Genomic DNA, 24,985 nt, shown 5'->3' with positions numbered 1-24,985 from the left:
TTTATTCCAATCTCCTGACGTCAAATTTGCGTACCCGCCGATGCAAGCATCGGGCGGTAACCCGCAGGATTGTCTGAAGAGACCAATCGAACGCCCCCCTAGTTCATAGGAGGTGACTTCTGTTTGCTTGAAAAACGAATAACGTTGCCTGCACTGTGCGACTTGTCTTATCTAATTGGCTCACAAGAGGCGAGGAGCATGCTAAAGTGGAGAGGGATTCGATGGGGCCGAGCCACTGCACTGAATATCAATAACCGGATAAAGAGGGTGGTACCGGCGTCTGCGATTGGTCCGCTTTCTCTTACTTAGCTTGCGGTGGCTCTTCGACAATCGCGGCGGCATGCAACGGAAGCTTAAGAATGACGCTAAAACGGATCCTCAGCAAAGAAGAGTTGGCAGAACGAGGCCGCAAACATTCCGAAAGTTCTCGAAAACGTTACATGGCCACTCAGAAAGTTTTATTACACGCAAATAAACCCGTGCTCTACGGCAGGGGCGAGTAGCCAGTGCCGGAGCGATCGGCGGCAGCCATATTTTATTCCTTTCAGAACGGGGCAGCCTGCGGCTATTCAGAAGAAACTTGAGTTTTGTTCGGCATATTAATGCATCTTTAACGCGTATGCGTGACTTTGACGCGGTAAGTTTTTGCGGGTTTGTGATGTCACGTGAGAGGCAGGTGAAGTGGGTGCAACCCTAAACCTTTTGACCAATAGCCGAGGGCTAATGGCAAAAAGGCGTCGAATCAGAAATAACTGTTTTTGTTTTGTACGGTCAAGTTATGCATAATCAGTGTGTACATGTAATATCAGATGGGGAGCTATCGTGGTTTTCGTGACGTCGCGTGACAGACAGGTGAAGGGGGGGTGGTCTAAAAAAGTTTTTGATCAATCGCGGTGGGCTAATTGCAGAATTGGAATAGAAAAGTTTGGAATAGCTTTATGTTATAGCGCCCCTGTTCTTGTTGCGAGGCTCCGAGCTTACCCCCTTCAGGCCAAGTTAAGCCGGCTCGTCTCAAAAGTGCTTTCAAAGGCAATCTTTCGACTATTGGCCACTCGCGCCACTGGCCTAGAAAGGGCCAAGATCATCCATGTAGCTCCCGAAATCGACAGTTTCTCGGCGACCACTTGCAGACATGGTGAGCACTTGCACGTGTGCTCACCGCTGGTGTTGTATACGCTGCCTTCTTGCTATTTATTTTAATCATCTCAGCGCGACCATACGTGCATCTGGTCAACGACTCTGTTTTTCCTTTATTCGCCTTCTAACACACACGCACACAGATTTCTGCAGATGGTATGGTATGGTATGGTAAAGCTTTATTGAAGTCCTGCAGATCGTGAGTCTTCACGAAGCGAGCCGCTCCCACGTGAGAACCGGGAGGCCGAGCCTCTCGGCCGCATCTTGGGCCTGCTGGACAGCCCAGAGTTGGTCAGCCAGAAGAGGGCTACGGAGAACCGCCTCCCATCTGGCCGAGCTATTATCGATTACCGGGCACACCACGACAGAATGTGTTCTAACGTGGCTACTTCTCCACAATCGCGGCAAGTACCATTGGTGTAAGCATCCGGATAGATTTTATGTAAAACGGACGTTTTGGCGAGTTGTTAAGCCATATTTGAAACAGAACAGCGCGGGGACAGCAGGGAGAACGACACGGACGAGCGCTGTCTTGCAATTGAATTTTATTGCTTGGAACAAAGAATATATAACAGCTCCAACCAACAGGAGACTGGACGTTTCTCCTGTTGGTTGGAGCTGTTATATATTCTTCGTTCCAAGCAATAAACTTCAGTTGCAAGTCACCGCTCGTCCGTGTCGTTATCCCTGCTGTCCGTGTCAAAGCCGCGCTGTTCTGTTTCAAAGATTTTATGTAAGAGCGAAGGATTGGTATACGTATGCGTTTGTAGTAGACGGAGCGTTAATGCTTGAGCTCTATTGAGCTGCGGATGAGGAACGAAGTAAGTTCTACGGCTGAGATAGTAGTGTTTAGTAAACTCCTTTCAGGTGGAGGGCGTGTCCCTGTTCTCTGGGGAGTCGGCTTCCGATTGGTCGAGGGTAGCGCGGTGGGCAAGTTCACGCGCACACCCGTGAGCCGACTCGTTGAGGTTGGGAGCAGCACCCTTTATCTCACCCTGATGTGCGGGAAACCAATAAATGAAGTGGTGCGTGATTGCCTTGGCTCCAAGAAGTCTGAGGGCCTGTTTGGAAACCGTGCCCTTTTCAAATGCTCTGAATGCAGACCTTAAATCACTATAGATGACATCCCGCGAGCTATCCAGCAGGGCTAGGGCAATAGCCATTTCTTCAGCAATTTCTGAGTCCCTCGTCCGAACCGAGGCAGCATTGGTGATTCCTTGCCGACCATCGACAGTGACGATGGTGAACGCCCGACGTCCCTTACAAGAAGCGGAATCCACAAAGCTGACCTGTCGCTGATCACTTTGCATTTGCCTAAGGAGGTTGGCCGCCCTTGCCCTCCTTCTACCGCAATTATGATCGGGGTGAGTGTTCCTAGGTATGGGCACGACCGTAATGTTCTCCTGCACCTCCTGCAAGTGCACGTTCTCCTGCAGGTGCAGCGGTGGCGTAGAGATAGAGCATCCGCCTCACGTGCAAGAGGACCGTGCTTCGAATCCCGGTGCCGCGCAATTTTCCGCCGGATTAAAAAAAATCCGCGTATTGATAAAATTGCATAAACAGGCCTGGAGTGCGGCCTGATCCCAGTGACCGCAACCGGCAGCGCACTCCCTCACCAGAGCAGGATTGGCCACCCTGGTGCAGTATTGGCCCCAACCTCCTATATGAATACAACAATCAAACCCTGGCCCTCAGTCCCCAGCAGCTGCGAAGCAACTGAGCACGGCGGCGGTCAGACCTGCGACGCAGCAGAGGGTGCTAAGACTCCCTGGCTCCGGACAGGCCGCCATTGGAATACGAACCTGGCAACGTTTAACGCTAGAACGTTATCTAGTGAGGCGAGTCTGTCAGTGCTATTGGAGTAATTAGAGGGCAGTAAATGGGATATAATAGGGCTCAGTGAAGTTAGGAGGCCAAAAGAAGCGTATACAGTGCTAAAAAGTGGGCACGTCCTGTGCTACCGGGGCTTAGCGGAGAGACGAGAACTAGGAGTCGGATTCCTGATTAATATGAATATAGCTGGTAACATACAGGAATTCTATAGCGTTAACGAAAGGGTGGCAGGTCTTGTTGTGAGACTTAATAAGAGGTACAAAATGAAGGTTGTACAGGTCTACGCCCCTACATCCAGTCACGATGACCAGGAAGTCGAAAGCGTCTACGAAGATGTGGAATCGGTGATGGGTAAAGTCAAAACAAAATACACTATACTGATGGGCGACTTCAATGCCAAGGTAGGCAAGAAGCAGGCTGGAGACAAAGCAGTGGGGGAATATGGCATAGGCACTAGGAATAGCAGGGGAGAGTTATTAGTAGAGTTTGCGGAACAGAATAATATGCGGATAATGAATACTTTCTTCCACAAGCGGGATAGCCGAAAGTGGATGTGTACGAGCCCGAACGGCGAGACTAGAAATGAAATAGACTTCATACTCTGCGCTAACCCTGGCATCATACAAGATGTGGACGGGCTCAGCAAGGTGTGCTGCAGTCACCACAGGATGGTAAGAACTCGAATTAGCCTAGACCTGAGGAGGGAACGGAAGAAACTCGTACATAAGAAGCCGATCAATGAGTTAGCGGTAAGAGGGAAATTAGAGGAATTCCGGATCAAGCTACAGAACAGGTATGCGGCTTTAACTCAGGAAGAAGACCTTAGTGTTGAAGCAATGAACGACAATCTTATGGGCATCATTAAGGAGTGTGCAATAGAAGTCGGTGGTAACTCCGTTAGACAGGATACCAGTAAGCTATCGCAGGAGACGAAAGATCTGATCAAGAAACGCCAATGTATGAAAGCCTCTAACCCTACAGCTAGAATAGAACTGGCAGAACTTTCCAAGTTAATCAACAAGCGTAAGACAGCTGACATAAGGAAGTATAATATTGATAGAATTGAACATGCTCTCAGGAGCGGAGGAAGCCTAAAAGCAGTGAAGAAGAAACTAGGAATAGGTAAGAATCGGATGTATGCGTTAAGAGATAAAGCCGGCAATATCGTTACAAACATGGATGAGATAGTTCAAGTGGCTGAGGAGATCTATAGAGATTTATACAGTACCAGTAACACCCACGACGATAATTGAAGAGAGAATAGTCTAGGGGAATTTGAAATCCCACAAGTAACGCCGGAAGAAGTAAAGAAAGCCTTGGAAAGGGGGAAGGCAAGGGGGGGGATCAGGTAACAGCAGATTTGTTGAAGGATGGTGGGCAGGTTGTTCTAGAAAAACTGGCCACCCTGTATACGCAACGCCTCATGACCTGGAGCGTACCGGAATCTTGGAAGTACGCTAACATAATCCTAATCCATAAAAAAGGGGACGCCAAAGACTTGAAAATTATACACCGATCAGCTTAGTGTCCGTTGCCTACAAAGTATTTACTAAGGTAATCGCAAATAGAATCAGGAATACTTTAGACTTCTGTCAACCAAAGGACCAGGCAGGATTCCATAAAGGCTACTCAACAATAGACCATATTCACACTATCAATCAGGTGATAGAGAAATGTGCGGAATATAACCAACCCTTATCTATAGCTTTCATTGATTACGAGAACGCGTTTGATTCAGTCGAAATCTCAGCAATCATGGAGGCATTACGGAATCAGGGTGTAGACGAGCCGTGTGTAAAAATACTGAACGATATGTATAGCGGCTCCACAGCCACCGTAGTCCTCCATAAAGAAAGCAACAAAATTCCAATAAAGAAAGGCGTCAGGCAACGAGATACGACCTCTCCAATGCTATTCGCAGCGTGTTTACAGGAGGTATTCAGAGACCTGGATTGGGAAGAATTGGGGATAAGAGTTAATGGAGAATACCGCAGTAACTTACGATTCGCTGATGGTATTGCCTTGCTTAATAATTCCTGACCTGGAGAGGCAAAGCAGAAGGGTGGGTCTAAAAATTAATCTGCAGAAAACTATAGTAATGTTTAACAGTCTCGGAAGAGAACAGCAGTTTACGATAGGTTACGAGGCACTGGAAGTCGTAAGGGAATACATCTACTTAGTGCAGGTAGCGACTGCGGATCCGGATCATGAGACTGCTATAATCAGAAGATTAAGAATGGGCTGGGGTGCGATTGTCAGGCATTCTCAGATCATGAACAGCAGGATGTCATTATTCCTCAAGAGAAAAGTGTATAACCAGCTGTGTCTTACCAGTACTCACGTACGGGGCAGAAACCTGGAGGCTTACGAAAAGGGTTCTACTTAAACTGAGGACGACACAACGAGCTATGGGAAGAATAATAATGGGTGTAACGTTAAGGGATAAGAAAAGACCAGATTGGGTGATGGAACAAGCGCGAGTTAATAACATATTAGTTGAAATCAACAAAGAGAAATGGGGGCATGGGCAGAACATGTAATGAGGAGGGAAGATAACCGATGGTCATTAAGGGTTACGGACTGGATTCCAAAGGAAGGGAAGCGTAGCAGGGGGCGGCAGAAAGTTAGGTGGGCGGATGAGATTAAGAAGTTTGCAGGAACAGCATGGCCACAATTAGTACATGACCGGGGTAGTTGGAGAAGTATGGGAGAGGCCTTGGCCCTGCAGTGGGCGTAACCAGACTGATGATGATGCTGATGACGACGACGACGACGACGACGACGACGACGACGACGACGACGACGATGATGATGATGATGATGATGATGATGATGATGTATTGTTCTCACGAATCGACGGAGGAACCTCAGAGAACTCCTCCGCTACTCTATCGGGGTGATATCCGAGTTCCTGCAAGATGCATCTTCCTGCCTTCGTTGAAGTGAGGCGAGTTAGCTGTGCGCGCTCCTGGGCCTCTGCAATATCTTCCTGAGTATTATGAATGCCAAGCTGCGTTAAGCGCTCTGTACAAGTTCTGCAGATGCTGTGTCGAAATTTCAGCATTCAGATGCCCTGTGGAGGGTATCCTTCAGAAGAAAAGAAAGGTAAAAACGACATCATAGCCCATGGTTCATTTGGTACAAATGATGCTGCAGTGCGAGGACTGTGAAAGAAAAGAGAGAGAGCTACAGAAAAGAAAAAAAAAGAGCTCTGACTGGATTACATTGGAAGCGCTGTACCATGCTTTGTACCCGAGACACAATTAAGCCTGGAAGTTAGCCGGCGGGCTTTAAACCGCTTGGTATTAGGCCTCCTGCGATGACTGCAAGCCAAGCAGTACAGGCCGCCTGAGGCTGAGCACCGTTTGAAGCCCGGAAAACATGTAGCGATATATCCGCTCGAGGAGAATAAGAAATATCGACAAGCGCAAATCCGCAACTGGAGTTTTTAATTACGTGTGCAAACAAAGAGTGCACAAGCAGAGAAGAACAAGGAAAGAAGGTTAATGAGAGACGGGTACGTCAGCGGAACTAACAGCTCAGCCTTATACTCCGGCTAGAATGAAGAAAAAAATAATAAAATTGTAGCCTTAGTGCAGAGGCGGAATAAAAAAATAAAGAACTGATCTGAAAATGCACTTAAAATAACGTCCGAGGAGCAGGGGAGAGTTAATTGGACCAAATACGCTGAAAAACACATATAAGCTCGCTGAACAGCTATCGAATGTAGACGAGCAAAATTAGGAAGGAATTGTCCCGAGATAGTCCAAAGAACCGTCTATCTTGTTATTATTACTTGCTTTTCTTTTTAATCTTTGGGTTTCTCTTGAACAAAATTAAATTTACGCATAACAAACTACGCTTGAGCAGGCTGTGCGCCCTGAAAGGAAGCTATTAAGCATAATGTGATACAGGGTAATAGCATCTATCCAAATCTAGATGAGAACATAGTCGTTTTGGGGGGGCCACGGAACTTAACGATGATATGGGAAAAGTAAACGTCTTTGCTGGAGAGCACACAATGAACTAGGAGGACGGCGGCGCAAGTGGTGCGGGACACTGCGAATATCACAACTGCATAGCTTCTATGAACGCTGTGCAAACAATGGTTCCCGCATCTCCATGGAGTGAACAGGGCCGCGGAGAAAGGTCGGTGAACCCCTCGCTCATGAAGGGCTACAGAAAAATAGAAGAAAGTTAATGAGCTTTTATCTTTTCTTTCTTTGTTCTTTGGCACGCACTGGCGGTTTCTGCTTGGCGCGCACTTGTCTACGGACATAGTAATCTCCATAGCGTCTTTGATTGTGTCACGAAGAGCAGTCGTTTCTTAGACCGACGGTAATAAAACTACGAGAACGTGGCTCCAAGGATGGTGTAGAGAATTCCAAGGAACCGAACATCTTAGCGGCTCGAATGTTGCGCTGCCAAGCATGAGGTCACGGGATCAAATCTAGACAGCGGCGGCCGCATTTCGATAGGGCAGAAATGCAAAAGCGCCCGTGCCCCATGCACTGGGGGCTCGTTAAAGAACTAGAGCCGATCAAGAATTAATCCGGAGTCTCCCATTACAGTGTCCCTCATAACCAGGTAGTGGTTTTGGCACGTAAAATTCTAACATTTAATTTTTAACAGAACATCTACCCCGTTTTAGAGCGCAGCTCTGCGGCGGGCGTCCACGTTGTCCCTCGTAACCGAGCGAACGAGCACAGCGAAAGTTGAAAACGAACTCGGAGATGAAAGAGGGCGATAGCGAAGATAGCGCGAGGAGGAAAGCGAAGGAGAAGGTAATGGCGAAAGCGTGAGAAGAAAGGCGTAGTGCCGCGCAGGACGGGCTTTGCATCAACGATGGCTACGAGATGGCACCAGAGTAGCGCGCGTCGTCTGTGTGGAAACAAAGCGCTGCACGAGCGGAGATCTGTCTGCGGCGACTGCTGTGAACCGCGCCCACGTATCACCAACGTGCTGCCTCTCGTGATCTCCCAATTAGCGAGGCAGTGGCGTCATGTGCACGTTGCTCCGTTTGCAACGTGCCGCACGAGACAGATTGTCTGGGCCAGCCAACAACATACTGTGCAATAAAAACACGTATAGCTGCGCTCAAATTTCGCGTTAGAGAGTATCGTGATCGTCGGTGACTTTTTTGAACAGAAATGGTCATGATTGCCACAATCGCCCCAGAAATGCGCAGTTACATACCATTTGCGATGCACTATTGCTCAAAAACTTCTTATTTTGGACTGTTCTTGAAGCTGTTCTACGTAGGAAGTTTAAGGAATTTGCGCATCACAATGGTTCCGGTTTATGCCTAAATATGACGCGCAAGAACAAGTTTCCAAAAGAAGCAGACGAAGAAAGTACCAGTTGAAAACCTGTCGTGGAATACTTGTTCTCCGCGGCGCTTGCTAAACATTCACTTGTCCATTAAGTTGTAATGTATACAGAATAGTTTTGGTGTAACAAAGCAAACTTGTATCCGCAGCTCTTTTGTTGTACTCTGTACTCGAAAATATGCGACACCAGTTTAGTCAGAAATGCGCCAGCTTGAACGATCAGTTACTGCCTGTAAGCTTCAACTTTTGCGCAATGACGATAGGAATTTCTGCATGGTTTGAGTGCAAGAAACTACGAGGATCACGTTAGGTTTTACTAGACAACGCCATTAGGAAAGGGAATAATTTGACAATCTAAACTCCGAACTTGACTCGGATGGACTAGATTCTATAGACACTAGCAAATTGGCACCATCATCCTAGCCCAGCAGTCGTCCAGCGATTAGCCACCGTGTCCAGTTGAAGAGCGGAGTAGGGCGACCCGAGCTCCAGAAAAGAAGCGTGGGGGAGGGGGGCATATTGTGAAGCTGTTGGAAAGGGTATATATATAGTCAGCGAAATATCGGCGCAATATATAATAATAATATTTGGGGTTTTACGTGCCAAAACCACTTTCTGATTATGAGGCACGCCGTAGTGGAGGACTCCGGAAATTTCGACCACCTGGGGTTCTTTAACGTGCACCTAAATCTAAGCACACGGGTGTTTTCGCATTTCGCCCCCATCGAAATGCGGCCGCCGTGGCCGGGATACACGCGCAATATCGACGTCATTATAATGCGCACCATTGAAAACTCATTAAACTTCATGGGCGTACAGAACGGAAGGCCAGATTCATGGCGCACTGAGACCTCACCAAGGGCAACCAGTAAGAACGATGAACGAGTCGCATCTGTTGCGACCCAACCCTTCCTTTCAATGTGGGAATTTTGGGGGCTCCTGGCCAGCGTCGAAGAGGCGAGGTCCTGCGGAGCTGAGATTTGGCGCCGAAACTGCCCTGACATCAGCAAGGAAACGAGGCTAAGGCTAGGGCAGTGGAACACGGTTCCTCCACTGTCGAAAACTGCGGACAGGTCGTCTTTACGGACTAGTTTAACTCCTCTTCGCGGAATGACCAGCGTCAGTGCGTCTGGCGACCATTGGGTTCGCGGCAAGCATTATTTTTATGTTTTATTCTTTGAAGCTTGTGGTTTCAAGCATCCCTACACAACCCGGCCTACGCGCAGCAGGTTGTTTCAAGCGAAAAAACGCACGCAAACCAACGGGACGTCGTCCTGAGGCACGGGCGGGCACAACTTAACTGTGTCGTGAGCAGCCTAACATCAACTGCCTACTGTGGCACCCTGAAGCAAGTCCTTGGCCTCTGTCTTCTTGTTGATCTCTTCGTTGGTGAATGCCTAGTATTTCACCAGTATACACCGCTTACAGGGTTGTACGGGATCGCCTGGATGATACCCTGGTCGTACGGAACCACGTGATACCATGAGTGCGCGTGCCGACCTAAACGTTGTAGAGCAAGTCTGAGGACGCACGAAGGCCGTCCTCAACTGTGTAGTTCTTCCATTCTATTCTTGCACGGCTGCCGAGCTGTGGGCTGCAACACGAATGTAATGGCAAGGCCTTGTACCTGATAGCCATTTTCCTTTGGAAATTTACTGTAAGCTTGATGACGCTCTTCAGCTGATTCTTCGCTTTATCTCATAAGGCAGCACCCCTACCAGCGTGTCGCAAATGGATCGTTTCCTGCCAGTGTTCGTGGTCGATACTTGCCTCGTAACGCTAAGTATAAATTAAAATTAGGGAAATAATACAATAACTCAGTACATAAATACTCGGAAATTAAAAAGAACGTGAGTTCGAGGTCTCGACACTTGCAAAAAAGAGAGAGAAAAAGCTCTACAAACGGGAAGCCAAGTCACTTTCTTCAAGAAAAGAAACGAGGGCGTGATTAGCCGGGTCGCATTCAGACGCACAACCACTGGGATACAGGCCTCGTCGATGGTCGTACAAAGCAGATAAAGATGATGATAGTATCGTAGTATAGCTACGTACGCTCCGCAAAAAAGAAAAAAAAGAAGAAAAAGGAAAGAAAGAAAGGAAGGAAAATAAAGTGTTCACTGTAATATCGCGTGCTAGGTATCTCACGGGAACCACAAGGACCACGCGACGAATTGAGCTTGCGGGTCTAAACGTACAAATTTCAGGACAACTCGAATTGTTAGTTTAAGCATTAGAGCTCTGATCTGTCATTTCGGTCTTTCATTACTCCTTCTTTTCCCTTGTTCCTACCTTCAATCTGTACAGGTTTCTATGCCCGTCTTGAACAGTAGTGTAGGCGCTTGAACGGGAACAAGAATCAGACCAGTTAGTGCGCTCCTCCTCTGCCACAACGTGCAGCAGACGACGGGTTGAGTGCGAAGGAAAACTGTAGTCACGTCACGCAGGTCATACACACGTGCTTGACATTACGGCAAAGTGTGCCGGCGGTAACCGAAAGACACGCTGCTCCCGTGTTCGTGCTGATCAAGACAGCATATACGATCCTTCCTGCTCTTGCTCATGAACGCCACGCACCAAAAGTTTTAATACAAAAGTTACTAGTAGAAGTTGCGGCTCTGCGATCGGACAGCTACTATGGGAATGATGACCTTAGTACACGGATTTATATAATCTTCGTGCTTGTGGGCTTCAAACTCTTATTTATAACACATTATCTTTCTACGTTTTCGAGGGCTACTCGTTTTCTAAATGCAGTAAGGCAATTAGTAACTGTGAACACGCGCAACCTATATGAGCCTTGGCATTTATTACGCAAGATTTTGTTGGAAATTATCTGCGTGGAAGGCCACAAAGCCGTTAGAAGCCAGAAAGACGAAGTCAAACGCTGGGAACTATTTACAAACCATAGTTCCCAGGCCTATAGACACTCGTGCCAGAGGTTCCTCCAATTGCCGTAGGAAAATCTATACCACACACTGCATGCGACACTATACGGTGTGTTTCAGTGACGCATCTCTCCACTTATTAAAAATGAAGAATTCGAGACAAAATTAGATTTTTTGCTGACCAAAAGGGATAGCATTGGTGGGCGTCAGAAATTGCACGATAATGAATAATAGATTCTTTGATCGACTGGATTTGTGCCGTTAACGTTTAATTAACATTGCTAGTACGAACGTAGCGACTGCAGCATTGAGGCCGGTCAATGCTCAAGGGCGATTCCTTTTAGTATGGCAAGCCCCAAACTAGCACTGTAGGTTTAATCCGCCATCTTAGGGCAAAATGCATTGGCGTTCCATTGTCGTTTGTTGAAACATCAATACATTTCGTGGTTGATATTTGGAATGATTATCTCGAAAGTGGTGAATTCCTGCTTAGTGGACGTGCCTATATAGCACTAAGACCCGCCGTGGTTGCTCAGTGGCTAGTGTTGGGCTGCTGAGCACGAGGTCGCGGGATCGAATCCCGGCCACGGCGGCCGCATTTCGATGGGGGCGAAATGCGAAAACACCCGTGTGCTTACATTTAGGTGCACGTTAAAGAACCCCAGGTGGTCAAAATTTCCGGAGTCCTCCACAACGGCGTGCCTCATAATCAGAAAGTGGTTTTGGCACGTAAAACCCCAAATATTATTATATAGCACTAAGCTTTTTGAGTATCCAAATAGCAACATGTGTGCCGAAGCTTATAATTTAATCAATGTTAAGTCATAAAATTTAGCTAAACTATACTTACTGGCAAGAATCGCACAGTTTCTGATGTCGATCAAGCATGGTCGCACTGAAAAATTATCACTTTGCCTCGAAACCTCTATTTTTGATGGAGCCGTTGCCTAAAACAAAAAAAAATAAATAACAACAACAACAACAACCGTATTTTCGTATGTCGCACATTCGAAGCATGGGCCCTTGCCCGTCTCCTGCACACAATCCGGCTCGTGCCAAGAGCGCTGCGGCACATTCACGCGCGTTGCGTGCGCGTCACTTTGCTGTCATTTTGATAGCGCGTAGAAAATGACACATAAAGCTGTCAACATCCGAGCGCTCGGGGTACGGCAACACAAAGCGCGCTGCTGCCTCCGTTCGGCAGCGCCGGGCGTCGCGTTGCCGACAGGGAACAATTCGGCGCGAGAAATGCGCTGAACGAAATACACTTTCGGTCGCGCCTCTGAGCTGCAGCAGGCCGTCGTTTCCAGCCTTACCAGCATATTGCGCACTCAGTGCTTGCGCCGGGGCTCGGCACAGCCCGACAGCCTCCCCAAGACAGTGAGCAACTGCAGCGCACGTCTGCACAAAACGGCGGGGAGGGAGCTTCGAAAATCCTTCACACCACGCAGCGTCGTTCGCGCACAAGTTTCTATTGTGCGCTGGCTTTCCGAGCGTGTCTATTCGAGTTCCCGTGTCAGGTTTAACACTGACATGAAGTTCCCGTAGTGAAAAAAAATCCTAATAATAAATGTATACTTGTAACAACTCTGGCATTAGGCAAGCTGATCCCCGTTGCGTATTCACCGCCTACAATTTCTCGCTCTCAGAGAGCAGGTGCTGCTGTCTATGTACTTGTCATTCTCGGGTTTAAACTGCCGGGTTTAAAAGTCCCGAAGCTTCACAGCGGGCTTTGAAAGACGCAGTAATGTGGGGGAGGGGGTGCTTAGAATTCATTTTGATCATCCCGAGTTCTTTAACGTGCACCCCAAGCACCAGTACACGATAATTCTTGAATTCTGCCCCCATAGGAATGCAACCGCCGCAGTCGAGAAGCGAACCCGTGACCTCGTGTTCACCAACGCAAGGCCACATATCGACTGAGCCCCGGCGGCGTATGCGGTCTTGGACCTATACATCGTTAAATGGAGCTGATTAGGCCCGAGCATAATATATATTTTATTATCGCAGCCAGTAAAAACATCTGATGGCATAAGGCGCGAACGGACGACGACAAAATATTGACACGTGTATTTGGTTATCTTTCTCTGGTGACCGCTTGTCACTGGCTAACAAATGTTTGTTATCGCTCGGCGCAGGCCGCGCGTGCATGTATCGGAAGTTTCTCGAATGTTATCGATGGTTCTATCCGTCGTCTGTAGTCGTCGAACCTCGTGTAATCTGATCGTACACACTACGCGAATTGAGTAGTACTTTCTGGAAGACCCGCCGCGGTTGCTTAGTGGCTATGGTGTTGGGCTGCTAAGCACGAGGTCGCGGGATCGCATCCCGGCCACGGCGGCCGCATTTCGATGGGGGCGAAATGCGAAAACACCCGTGTACTTAGATTTAGGTGCACGTTAAAGAACCTCAGGTGGTCTAAATTTCCGGAGTCCCCCACTACGGCGTGCCTCATAATCAGATCGTGGTTTTGGCACGTAAAACCCCATAATTTGCTTTCTGGAAGGCACGCAGGCACTAGCGATTACGCTGGAACCTTCGACGAGTCATTTATAAACGCTGACGCGCTTGACCCGCTGATCAGGTTCCTACGATCACCGACTATGCTCGTCGCTATCGTGCTTTGAGCGTGGCCTGTTTTTCTGGACACAGGTTCGCCCAATAAAAAGTTGGTTTCGCGATACACAGTTTTTGGTACTGTTTTTCAGAGTCGCCACAACGTGACACGCACTATATGTGTCGTTATTTTGTCCAAACTTCAGTTGATTCGTTTCTGGGAAATTTATCTACTCTATTCTCTTCATTATAAGCAGGTTGAATGACAGAAGATAGACCCGGTACAATACGTGCGCATCACGGTGATGTTCAAGTCAGGAGTAATCATGCAACGCCTTCTGCCTTTTAATGGGATTAGCATTCATTGGCAACTTAACCCACTTTGCGGTATGTTTGTATCTAACCTCTTATACGGTGCAACTTCGTCCACCAGGTGCCACTAAATCTGTGCCCGAGTTGACAACTTGGACCACTATGTATATGCCACTAGGTGCGTGCGCATTATTGGTCAATCCCTCATAATGGGCACGCGCCACACTCTTAAGAAAATCCTTTAACATTTCCCCTGTGCTGGGCGGAATCGAACTCGCGTCACACGACTTCATCAAGCACAGCAAGCCGACTGTATAGCGTGCTACGCCACGAGTGCGCCGTAGGCAGCGTGGTAAAAATCCTCAGCGTTCGCATACACCCACGTGCCACGCATATCGAAGGCCATGCGCGGATTTCGTGGTAGGACCGATGGATGGCGCAGCGTGTCTAGAGAGAAGCGCTCAAGAGGAGCCCGGGTACAGTACACGCCTCATACATGACGCGCTTCGGCGTTGGCGATACGGTGTGTCACTACCTTGCTTCAATCCTATTCGCTATACCGTTGACATTCATCGTGAGATGGGTTCTGCCGGAATTTCTAAGCGAAGTTTTCTTCGCGTACCCTCCCAGACTTTCCTGGCCGTGGCTGCGGAATAGCTCACACTTAAAAGAAACTGGAAAACGTGCTCAGTGTTGAGATCTAAACTAGGCCTCCACAACAGCCCGATGCGCTAATCATTAAACCACAATCGCAGGTATACTTACATCGTGCCAACGCCAACTATATATATATATATATATATATATATATATATATATATATATATATATATATATATATGTATATATATATATCTTTGAGAGGATCGCCGCGCATGTCACGTTGCGTAGCACGGGTATGCGAGAGCACATAAGCGTGCACGCCAGTTAATTTCATTGAGAGTAGATGTAAAGATCAACCGGTAAGAGACGTTTGGGAGTGTCGGTGGAAGAAAAGCAGGGAAGAGGTTGATACGACCGGATCCGTTACAGGCATAGGCAGCTGTACAAGGCAGACGGAGACGTTTTGACTAAGAGAAAACAATATTAAGGAGATGTATACAAAAAATGCTAGAACGAGAAGCATGTATAGCACGCCTGATTAACTCAAGCAGGCTAGGTGACTATTTGTCACCACCCCGTTTCAAAGGCGATGCCAATAAATCGTCATCATCGTCACTAAAGATGCAAAAATGAAATCGGCAGATTTAAAGTGCTTGATTAACCGCTTAACAAAAGCTTTACTTTATATGGATTCCAAATGTGCGTTGTGTCTGCGTAATTTCTAACTCAATGCGTGCTTTGATGCCCTCGTTCAAGAAAACAGGCAAATTGTGGATTTGACGTCGTGACGAAACCGAGAGCGTCGTAACAGAAGAAGCAACGAAAGATGGCGGAGGATTTAAACAAGCGTGTGACACACAACAGCGTTACAGTGTGATTTTTTTTCTTTTTGCTCCAAAACCACGTGCAAAAAAATTTCTTACAGGACGGCAAAGAGAGAGACCTTTAAATAAGACTACATTGGGAGATCACCTTTTCTGAATTTAGTGTGCATTTGTTCGGAGAAGAAATATTGCTTATTTGGGAAGGAAATGAGAACTTCCACTCTTCAATATTGTAAGCAAGTCGCTACACCGATGACACTATTTGTAAGGTCACCAATTTCTCTTTTATATTCTATCCATGGGTGCTTTATGTATTGGAAGAGTCCACAGTTGTCGGGTCGGGTATTCGCCTATTATAGAATGGAATGCCATCCTTTTTTCTTCTTTTGTTTGCTGTTATGGCGGGGGGGGGGGGATGGCCATTAACTAGCAGTGGCCAGACGTTGCTACAATTAATGAGGTCATTGGGAGCTAAGGGGGGGAATTACCACGTGTCACCACATCCCACCTTTTATTATTGTTATGTTAACCATTTACAGCTTTCACGTGTTCTTTCGGGCCGCAGTCAACCTCCACTCTCGGTCCCCTATTTGGTATTCTAGTAGTATGCAGGATTGCCAGACTAGCTCGATCGCCTCGATATATTTTTCTTTCGGTGTCATTTTAATTCGGGGGGACCACCTACCTCCAGCCTCGCTCTCGACGGCGCACAAAGGTCCAAGCCAGACGCCGTTGACGCACTTGATCTTGCAGGCGCGCTTTTTGGCAGTGCCCCCGAAGAGGCCCATGAAGCGCACTTCGTACACATTGCCGAACTGCTGCGCTGCGGTGCTGTCGGTCTGGAACAGCGAACCATTGAGCACGATCTCTGGCGGAGGGCAGCTTGTACGCGACGCCGCGGGTGCTGGCGACGGTGGCGGCCCGTTCGTGGCGGTGGTCTCCGTCGCTGGCGTGCCCACCACTGCACGGGATGGGGCAGCAAGCACATGAAAGAACACAGCGCCAAACAGACGCGCGCTGACGCATTGCCAATAGCGCGTCAAAGGTGCGTTCTGTGAGCACGGTTGCGGCTCTATACAGCGCGCAGGCGACGATCCGGGTCGTGGCGACACAACACGCGATATTTACTGGACGCGAGGTACACGGCCACGCATTTCACGAAAAATTTTGCGCGCTAAGGAACCCCAGATGGTCCAAATTATTCTGGAGCCCTTCACTATATACTGCGACCCTCATACAGCTCGTCCCGTTGCTTCGGGACGCTAAATCCCGTAATTTAAATACCAGAAAATTATAAATTCGACACCAGCGCCATGTTGGATTTCATACGGCAAACAGAAAACTTGGCACCTTGTTTTCATCGGCAAACTTGAAGAACTTGTCTATGACGAAGACGGACTAGCCCGCCACGTCCAAGACGACAACAAAACGCAAAGCTTGAGTAAGGGGTCTTCGCACATGCCTATCTGCTTTAAAGCACTTGAGACAACTAAATCTGCTTAATAAAGGCATCGCCAATTAAATTAGATATGAAATTTTGCGCTTGATATGAAAATCAGCGGAGAGCAGTCATTTAGGAACGTCACAGTTTACGATTCCAGCGGCCTATCTTATGTGCCGTTCACAGCCTCTTGAACGCGAACTCGCAGTCCGAGCACGGCAGTGACTGGTCAACGTTTCTCGCCGTGCTAGTAAATATGGCCATGGCGCCTGCTGAGGATGCGTGCATTTCAGGGTTCTAGCAACAACGCCTCTTTGTAAAGCTGGCAATGCTTATGTCGTGCATGCTTTTGCTATATTTCGTGAACGCCTACCAAGCCCAATCTTCCGAGGTTCAGGTCGCATATTTTATTAAGGCGTGGGAAATTCAGCGCATTCCAAAACTGTCAAAAGAGCTATATCGTCGCATTGTTTGGAATCGTCTCTTCAAAAATCGTGCCCGCACCTAATGCAGAAAAGTTTCGAGAATCAGGCTAGCCGACTTTTGGCGGCGAGGTTCCCCTATTCGGTCTTGATTCCTATGTCTGAGACCCTCCTTCAAAAGCTAAAACTAGGAACACGAAGAACATATGACCGTCGGAAGACCGACAAGCCTTTGGTTGTACCATACCTGCACAAGACTTCGCACAATCTCAAGAAGGTCGCCAACAGGCATGGTGTGTCCGTTGTTTTTTCGGCACCCAACAAGCTGGCACAGCTATGCCCACGCATCTGCAACTCTAAAAAACGAGGTTGTCAGCTAAAACGTGACAAGCCGTTCACCAAGTGTTCCACAGGAGTAGTCTACGCCAATCCTTTGAAGCGTGGAAAGGTTTATGTCGGCCAAACCGGCCACTGCATTAATGAACGCTTGGGTGAACATGCCCGAAATTTAAGTGATTTAAAGGACCAGTACGCACATTTGGTCACGCACGTAATTAAATGTACAGGTTGTGAGGCTCGACTGGGAGAGACAAAGATTCTCGGTAAGAGTGCCGACACGACGGCGCGCGTCAGTTTGGAAGCGTTCCACATACAGAAATATGGCAGCAAGTGCGTACGCACTCCCTCTGTATCGCTTTTTGCTGCAGAGCTTCAATTTTTGGGAGCGACCGCTTACTGATTTGATTATCTGTTTGTATCCCTTGGCTTTCTTTCTAGTTTTTTGTTTTTTCTGCGTCCGTTTCCGTTGATTATTGGCACGTACGTTCATCGATGCGCAATGTCATTTTTTCCCGATTGTACCGCTCCCTTCCATTTCTTTTCTGCCTTTCCCCTTATATAAGGTATTCGTCTTCCCTTAATAAAATTCCGTTGACAGTCAGCGCCTGTGTCTCGTCCTTGTTACTTTGTGGATGCATGTGTTAGCACTGTAACAATTTTCAAATCAAGTATGCGCCAACTCGCCCAGAAAGAAGTGTTAATGAAGCAGTGGGATGATGGCGAAAGAAGGCCTGGAATCGGAAATCACACTTTTTCTTTTGTTCGGTCTAATCATGCATGATCAGTCTGTACTCATGTCAGATGGGGAAGGCTGATAATACCAAAATAAAACGTTGCTCCGACTGCAAACGAAAGCTGTAGACAGTTCCAGGGCGCATACTCAGGCGGTGCACGTCGTGCGAGCGTATAAGGTGCAGTTCTTCCCCGGTGAAAAACCAGAGCACCGTAGTGCACGCAACCCTTCGCGTAGCGTATTTTACTCACCACCTCCACCAGAAGCGACACTCACCGCCGTCATTTCCTTCCAGCCTCCTCGTCGCGCATATAGAACAAAATGCCTGCTCTTCATTCTGCGGGGCGAACGCGCTTTACCTCAAGTCGCAGTGGCTATATCGTATTGCCTTCACGCTTTCTACTGCCGAGACGGCCGAAGAAACCGTGCAGCAGCTGGCTGGCCCGCGGCTCGCGAGTGAAAGCGCGGGCGCGGCTCAAGCCGTTTCATAACCTGGGCACTTTTCTCGGCAGCGCGGGCTGCGGACGAGAGGCTTGCGAGCGAACAACACGCTCTGAGGCGTTTGCCATGAGGCGGTTTTGGACACTTCTTCCTTTTTCGGGAGCACGAAGCGCATCAACGGAGGAAGAAAGATGAGAGGAAGGGGTTGCGAGGCGAGCGCAAGGAGAGCGAACGTCGTCATGCATGGCGGAACATCGGCGACAACAGTGCAGTCTCGCGGCGAGCGCGCTTGCGTTTTCGCGAGCGCAGCGGCAGGGCGAGGAGAGGGGGAGGCGAAGCAACTCTGACATTTCATTTCTCAAGCGCCTCGGCACGGTATTTCCCGGGAAAAGCCGATTCCGAATGCGCTCGGTGTCGGGTAACGGTCGTTTTGAGCTCTTTCGCTTTGTCTTAGCCTCTGAGAGAGCACGGTGGCCTAAAGAAAGAAAGTACTCACACCCCGCCCCGTCTCATTTTTCGTTTATTCTCACTCGGTCGTTTTGTTTGTAGCTGTTTATAGCGACGGGCGCGGCACCGTGTTTGGTGTAAAAGCCAGCGTAGGGCACCGATAAGCTTAAGTGCATTCGTCCGTACGCTTAACGCGGACACGTTTCGAGCGCTCTTTTGTTACCCCCCGCTGCGAGAGATGTGTTTCATGCACAAAGCGACGTGCACGTGCTGACTTGGGTCAGCGCTCTGCAAGAAAAAGTAAAGAAAAAAAAAAGAACTTCAGCAGCGTTTTGCCTTCTGCAGCATGCATTTGCGCCACGACAACGCTTGAGATGCGACTCGCGCGCTCTCAGAGCCACTTTTTGAAACTCCAAAATCGCTTCTAGAGAGTAAACACCGAAAAGTACAATACGATCTGCCGGAAAAGAAGAAATATAAAGGGTTTTCTCCAGCGAATAAAAGACGCAAGATAGCATAAACCTAAACGAAGGGTAGTCATAATTGACTCCGTGCATATAACTGACATTTTGCATAGCATATATTACGTGTATCTAAATGATAAAGACACACGTATGACAATGAGTCTCAGTGTGAAACATTATCGCGTGGCGCGAGAATACCACGAGTGGAAAAAGGTTGTTTGTCCTACGCGTCTGTTCGCACTGAGATCCTCCTTAGGAGTTTAATTTGATGGTGAGTTTATTGTACATCTTTCAGCTTTTCATTCATTCATGTTCGCAAGCATAGGAAAAAATATACAGCCGAGCGGTAAAAAAAAAAGACGCTAACAGCAAAAAAAAAAAGAAAGGAAAAGAAAAAAGGAAATGACAGCGACGCCATTCGTATTTTATTTTTTACGTTCTACCTGTGAGAGGAAAGAACACACCACTCGCTCGAGCCAAAAATTATACATTTACGATAATATGAATCTGTTAGTACGATTCTTACGGAACACCGCACCAGGGCTGGGCAAAGATATTTTGCAAATGTGTCACGATACAGATACAGCATACTGAGACGATAAGTATTCGAGATACACATACAGGCTACAAGCGGGATAATTGTATCCGCTACGATACTTGTCATAAGTATCTTAAGGTGCTTCGATACATTAATTAATTCCTCATTATAGGTGCACTGCAGAGGCCGCTGCAGGTTATCAGGTGTTTACTGGCGAATTTCTGATCTCCCGCCAGCCAGACATCCTTCTTTTCAAATTTTCTCTACTGACACGTATATTCAAACATTTTTCGAAGTTCAAACAACGATCTACAGGGTGTCTGAACTATCATACACCAAGAATTAAAAATATGCAAATGCCACGCAGCTAGGCAGAACCAAGGTAATGTTGTTTTCCGTCGCTTGGAAATACTAAAGATTATTCTTTTGCATGCCGCCTAATTACATAATTAGTCATAATTAATTGACCAACTTCACAAGTGTTATAATTAGATAAAATGTGTCAATGAGAAAGTTGTAAAGCAACATGAAAAATTACCGATATAGCTTTCAGTAGCTGAATACGCGCTATATAAAAGTGTTTTTCCGAGCGTGAAAGAAGACCGCGAATACACGCAAAGTGCCTCGAGCGGCCAGTCGCCCGGCAATTTCGCATGTATTCGCGGGCTTTTTTCACGCTCGGAAAAACACTCTTATGTAGCGCGTATTGCGCAACAGAAGGCTGTCATCATCATCATGATCAGCCTATCTTATGTCCACTGCAGGACCAAGGCCTCTCCCTGCAATCTCCAATTACCTCTGTCCTGCGCCAACCGATTGTAACTACTACCCGCGAATTTCCTAATTTAATCGCCCCACCTAGTCATCTGCCATCCTCTACTGCGCTTCTATTCGCTTGGTACCCATTCTGTAACCCTAATGGTTAAACGGTATTTAACCTGCGCATTACATGACCTGCCTAGCACCATCTTTTTTTCTTTTAATGTCAATTAGAATATCGGCTATAGCCGTTTGCTCTCTGATCCAAACCGCTCTATTTCGGTCTCTTAACGTTATACCTTGCATTATTCGTTCCATCGCACTTTGCGCAGTCCTTAAATTGTTCTCAAGCTAATTTGTCAGTCTCCAAGTCTCTGCCCCATATGTCAACACCGGTGAAACGCACTGATTTTACACCTTCCCTTTCAATGATAATGGTAAGCTTCCAGTCGGGAGCTGAGAATGTCTGCCATATGCGATCCAACCCATTTTTAATCTCTTCTATGAATTTCCTTCTAATGATCAGGGTCTCCTGTGATTAATTGACCTAGGTAAACGTACTCCTTCACAGACTCTAGAGGCTGACTGGCGATCCTGAAATCTTGTTCCCTCACCCAGTTATTCATCATTATCTTTTTCTTCTGCGTATTAATCTTCAACCCCACTCTTACACTCTCTCTGTTAAGGTCCTCAATCATTTGTCGTAACTCGTCTGCAGTGTTGCTGAATAGAAAAATGCCATCGGCAAACCAAAGGTTGCTAAGGTACTCGCCGTCGATCCTTGCTCCTAAGCCTTGCAAGTTTGATAGCTTGAATACTTCCAAGCACGCATACCCAGGAATTCTGGACATGCATTTAGTCTCTTTTTTTGCCACCACGTGGCGTATCAACCTTAATGATTTGAAATTCGCGCCGTGACGTACGCCATGACGCAAAACTAAAGAAAACATAATAAAAAGAAGCACACCCTGAGACGGTTGCTTCACCTCGGCACTTGGCAACGAGCGCGCTTACGTATCAGTCTTATCTTGAAGGCGACCTGCTACTTGCTCGACTTTCAATGAATCGACGATTTTGCTAGACACCTTGCCAGACAGCTCAGCGGCATTTCGGGTGAGGCCGAGATAACAGCTCCTGCAAAGCTACCGTTGGGTTCCCTTCGTTTTTTCTCGTTATTTGTGTACGACAGCGGCCACAGGCTTCCGTATAGTCAGCGTTATGTTTCGCGTGTTTTCTAAGAACCGGTGTGGTTCAATAAGAGGAAGCTTTAGCTAGGGCCCTTCTTCGATGCCGGCCGCTCAAATTCACGTAAAACGCATAAATGATTCTAGGAGAAAATCACTCAACAGTTCAACCGATCTGAATGTGAATTGTTGCATTCAAGAGAGAACGTTAGATCACAGGGATCGCTGCAATATTAATTTTGATTTAGGCCATGGCATTATTGACAAGAATTATCGGAAATCGGCAAATCTGAAGAAAGAAGTACGAAGTTTACAAATCCGTTGGTTCGGATAAAAACTGATATCGCCTCCCTATAAATTACATCTCTTGGAGAATCTCAATCGCGCAAATTAGATGTATGAATTTATAACTTATGTGAAGTTGTTACAATGCCTGTAAAGATTCTGAGAATGCCATATTCACGAGTTAGTGGTGTATTTCAGGGTGCCATACGATATATCAATTTCGTCCGCATTAAATGAAATATTAGGTGCAGCTTACATAACTCCGATATCGTTTTAGTTGCTGAGGTACAGTGTCGTATACTTCGAGTATTGCTTCTTGAAATTTCGCATTTTTTAGAATTTAGAAAAGTAGAAGCTAAATAAAAATTCGCTTTCTGAAATCTTATTTTAACTGTCTCTTTTAAGTTTTACATAACTCATGAATTGCGGCGCAGTGGTTGTAAGAAGAAAGGATTGCTGATTTACCATGTAGGAGCTAAAGCTTCCTGTTAAGTTAGGTTTAGAATAATATGTTTGCTGATAGAAGAAGCAAGACGGGTAGCGCATATACATTATGGCGGCCGCAGTTCGATGGGGGCGAAATGCGAAGGCACACGTGTACTTAGATTTAGGGTACGTCAAAGATGGCCAGTGTTGCGTTTCGCCTGCGACACGTGGTTTTGCCGGCGCGACTGCGGCGGGGCGGCAGACATTTTGGCCCGATCGTCGTCGCCACAACACTCATCGCCAGGTGTTTCCAGGCGCGACTGCGGCGATGCGACCGCCTAGGGATCATCCTCGCATTCCAGTCATTGTGCCCGAAACAGGCGATGCCAAAGCAGGGATCTCATTCCAGTCATTGTGCCCGAAACAGGCGATGCCAAAGCAGGGATCTCGTTCCAGTCATTATGCCCGAAACAGGCGATGCCAAAGCAGGGACCATCCTCTCATTACAGTCATTGTGTCCGACCGGCAGCGCCACGACAGGGTGCTACGAGATCGTGCTCGACATGGTGCTACGGCATCGCTACGACAGTGTGCGTCACCATTAGCCCATTGTACATTCACGTGCTCGTCTTTTGAGGGGTTCCTTCTTGCCCTCAACTGCGAGAGTATAAAAACAGCTGCCCCCGGACGCCAAAGGGAGGGCTCCGATTTCTTCTGTTGAGTGAAGTGCTCTCCCGTCTCTCTACTTCGGTCAAACCTGACCACCAACTCTTTGCGATGTTAAAATAAACAAGTTGTTTCGTTGTTACCAGTCGACTCATGCTTTGCCGGGACCTTCGGATGCTTCCAGTTGTACCCCAGGCCGCCAGGCCAACGCTACCCTTGGGGCTTGCGACCCAGGTACAACCACGGGCGTCAGCGCCGAGTTCTCAACCGATCGCTCCAGTGTCGGATCCCAAACATCTGGTTGGCAGCGGTGAGATCGCCTCCGACTTCAAACAACTGTCTGCCAGCGGTGAGATCGCGACAACGGAGGCCAGCAGCGAAGAGATGCAGTTGACGGTATGCTGAGCAGCTCAACGACGATCCGGGAGCAGTGCAACGAGCCCTGTGTGACGACTGGTTGCCTGCAGCGGAACGACTGCGCGGAATTCCTGCCTGCGAGGTTTGGTGAGTGCGGGACTTTCTTCTTCTGAGCTTTGCCAGGCTTTTTGTTAGTGTCAGAAACAGAGCTGGTAATTGTGGTTGTCGTTGCTGCCGGGTTAGTTGCGGCAAGACAATAGTAAGCAGTAGAGAAAGCAGCATTCAGAGCAGCCATGGATTTGAAGTCGTTGCGCAAACCGAAATTGTTGGAGCTTGCAAGAGAGTTGGGTCTGGATGTCTCAGACAAATTAAGAAAACCGGAACTGATAAAGGCTATTCTTGAGTTAGAGGCTGAGGATGACGAGCTGTCGGAATGCCTTGAGACCATTGAAGAGAGAGAGACTGCAAAAAGACAGGAGCGCGAACTTAAAGAGCAAAAAGAAAAAGAAGAGCGTGAACGTAAAGAACAGAAAGAGCGAGAGCAACAAGAGCGTGACCGTCAACACGCTTTGGAAATGAAGCGTCTTGAGGTAGAGATGGAACGCGCTCGTAATGGAAGTCAGGCACACGGTGCAGGAGAACGCGTATTGTTCAAAATGACTGACCTGATGCGGCCGTTTAAGCTTGGAGAGGACATTGGTTTGTTCCTGGTTAACTTTGAGCGAACGTGCGAGAAGCAGGGGTTCTCTCGGGAAACGTGGCCACAGCGCTTGCTCACTTTGTTACCCGGCGAGGCGGCCGACGTAGTCGCTCGCTTGGATAGAGAGGAAGCAGAGGATTTCGACAAAGTGAAATCGAGTCTTCTAAAAAAGTACCGGCTGTCTGCGGAAGCGTTCCGTCGGAAGTTTCGGGAAAATGAGAAAGGCAAAAGTGAGTCATATACAGAGTTTGCGTATAGGCTTATGTCGAACATGCAGGAGTGGCTCAAAGAAGAGAAAGCGTT

The 24,985-nt window shown here is 47.6% G+C and overlaps 1 protein-coding gene across 1 annotated transcript in view; it reads right to left on the bottom strand.

Moving 5' to 3' along the window:
- LOC142575959 (locomotion-related protein Hikaru genki-like) overlaps positions 1 to 24,985 on the bottom strand; it is a 243,026-nt gene that overhangs the window by 82,095 nt on the left and 135,946 nt on the right. Inside the window, exon 2 of the mRNA XM_075685846.1 lies at positions 16,166 to 16,441. Within this exon, the coding sequence (XP_075541961.1) occupies positions 16,166 to 16,441 (276 nt within the window). The remainder of the gene's footprint in view (positions 1 to 16,165; positions 16,442 to 24,985) is intronic.

Source organism: Dermacentor variabilis, chromosome 1 (genome assembly GCF_050947875.1).
Source record: "Dermacentor variabilis isolate Ectoservices chromosome 1, ASM5094787v1, whole genome shotgun sequence".
NCBI lineage: Eukaryota > Metazoa > Arthropoda > Arachnida > Ixodida > Ixodidae > Dermacentor > Dermacentor variabilis.
Note: the sequence above shows the minus strand (reverse complement) of the source record. Positions and strands in the feature narration are given on the sequence as shown.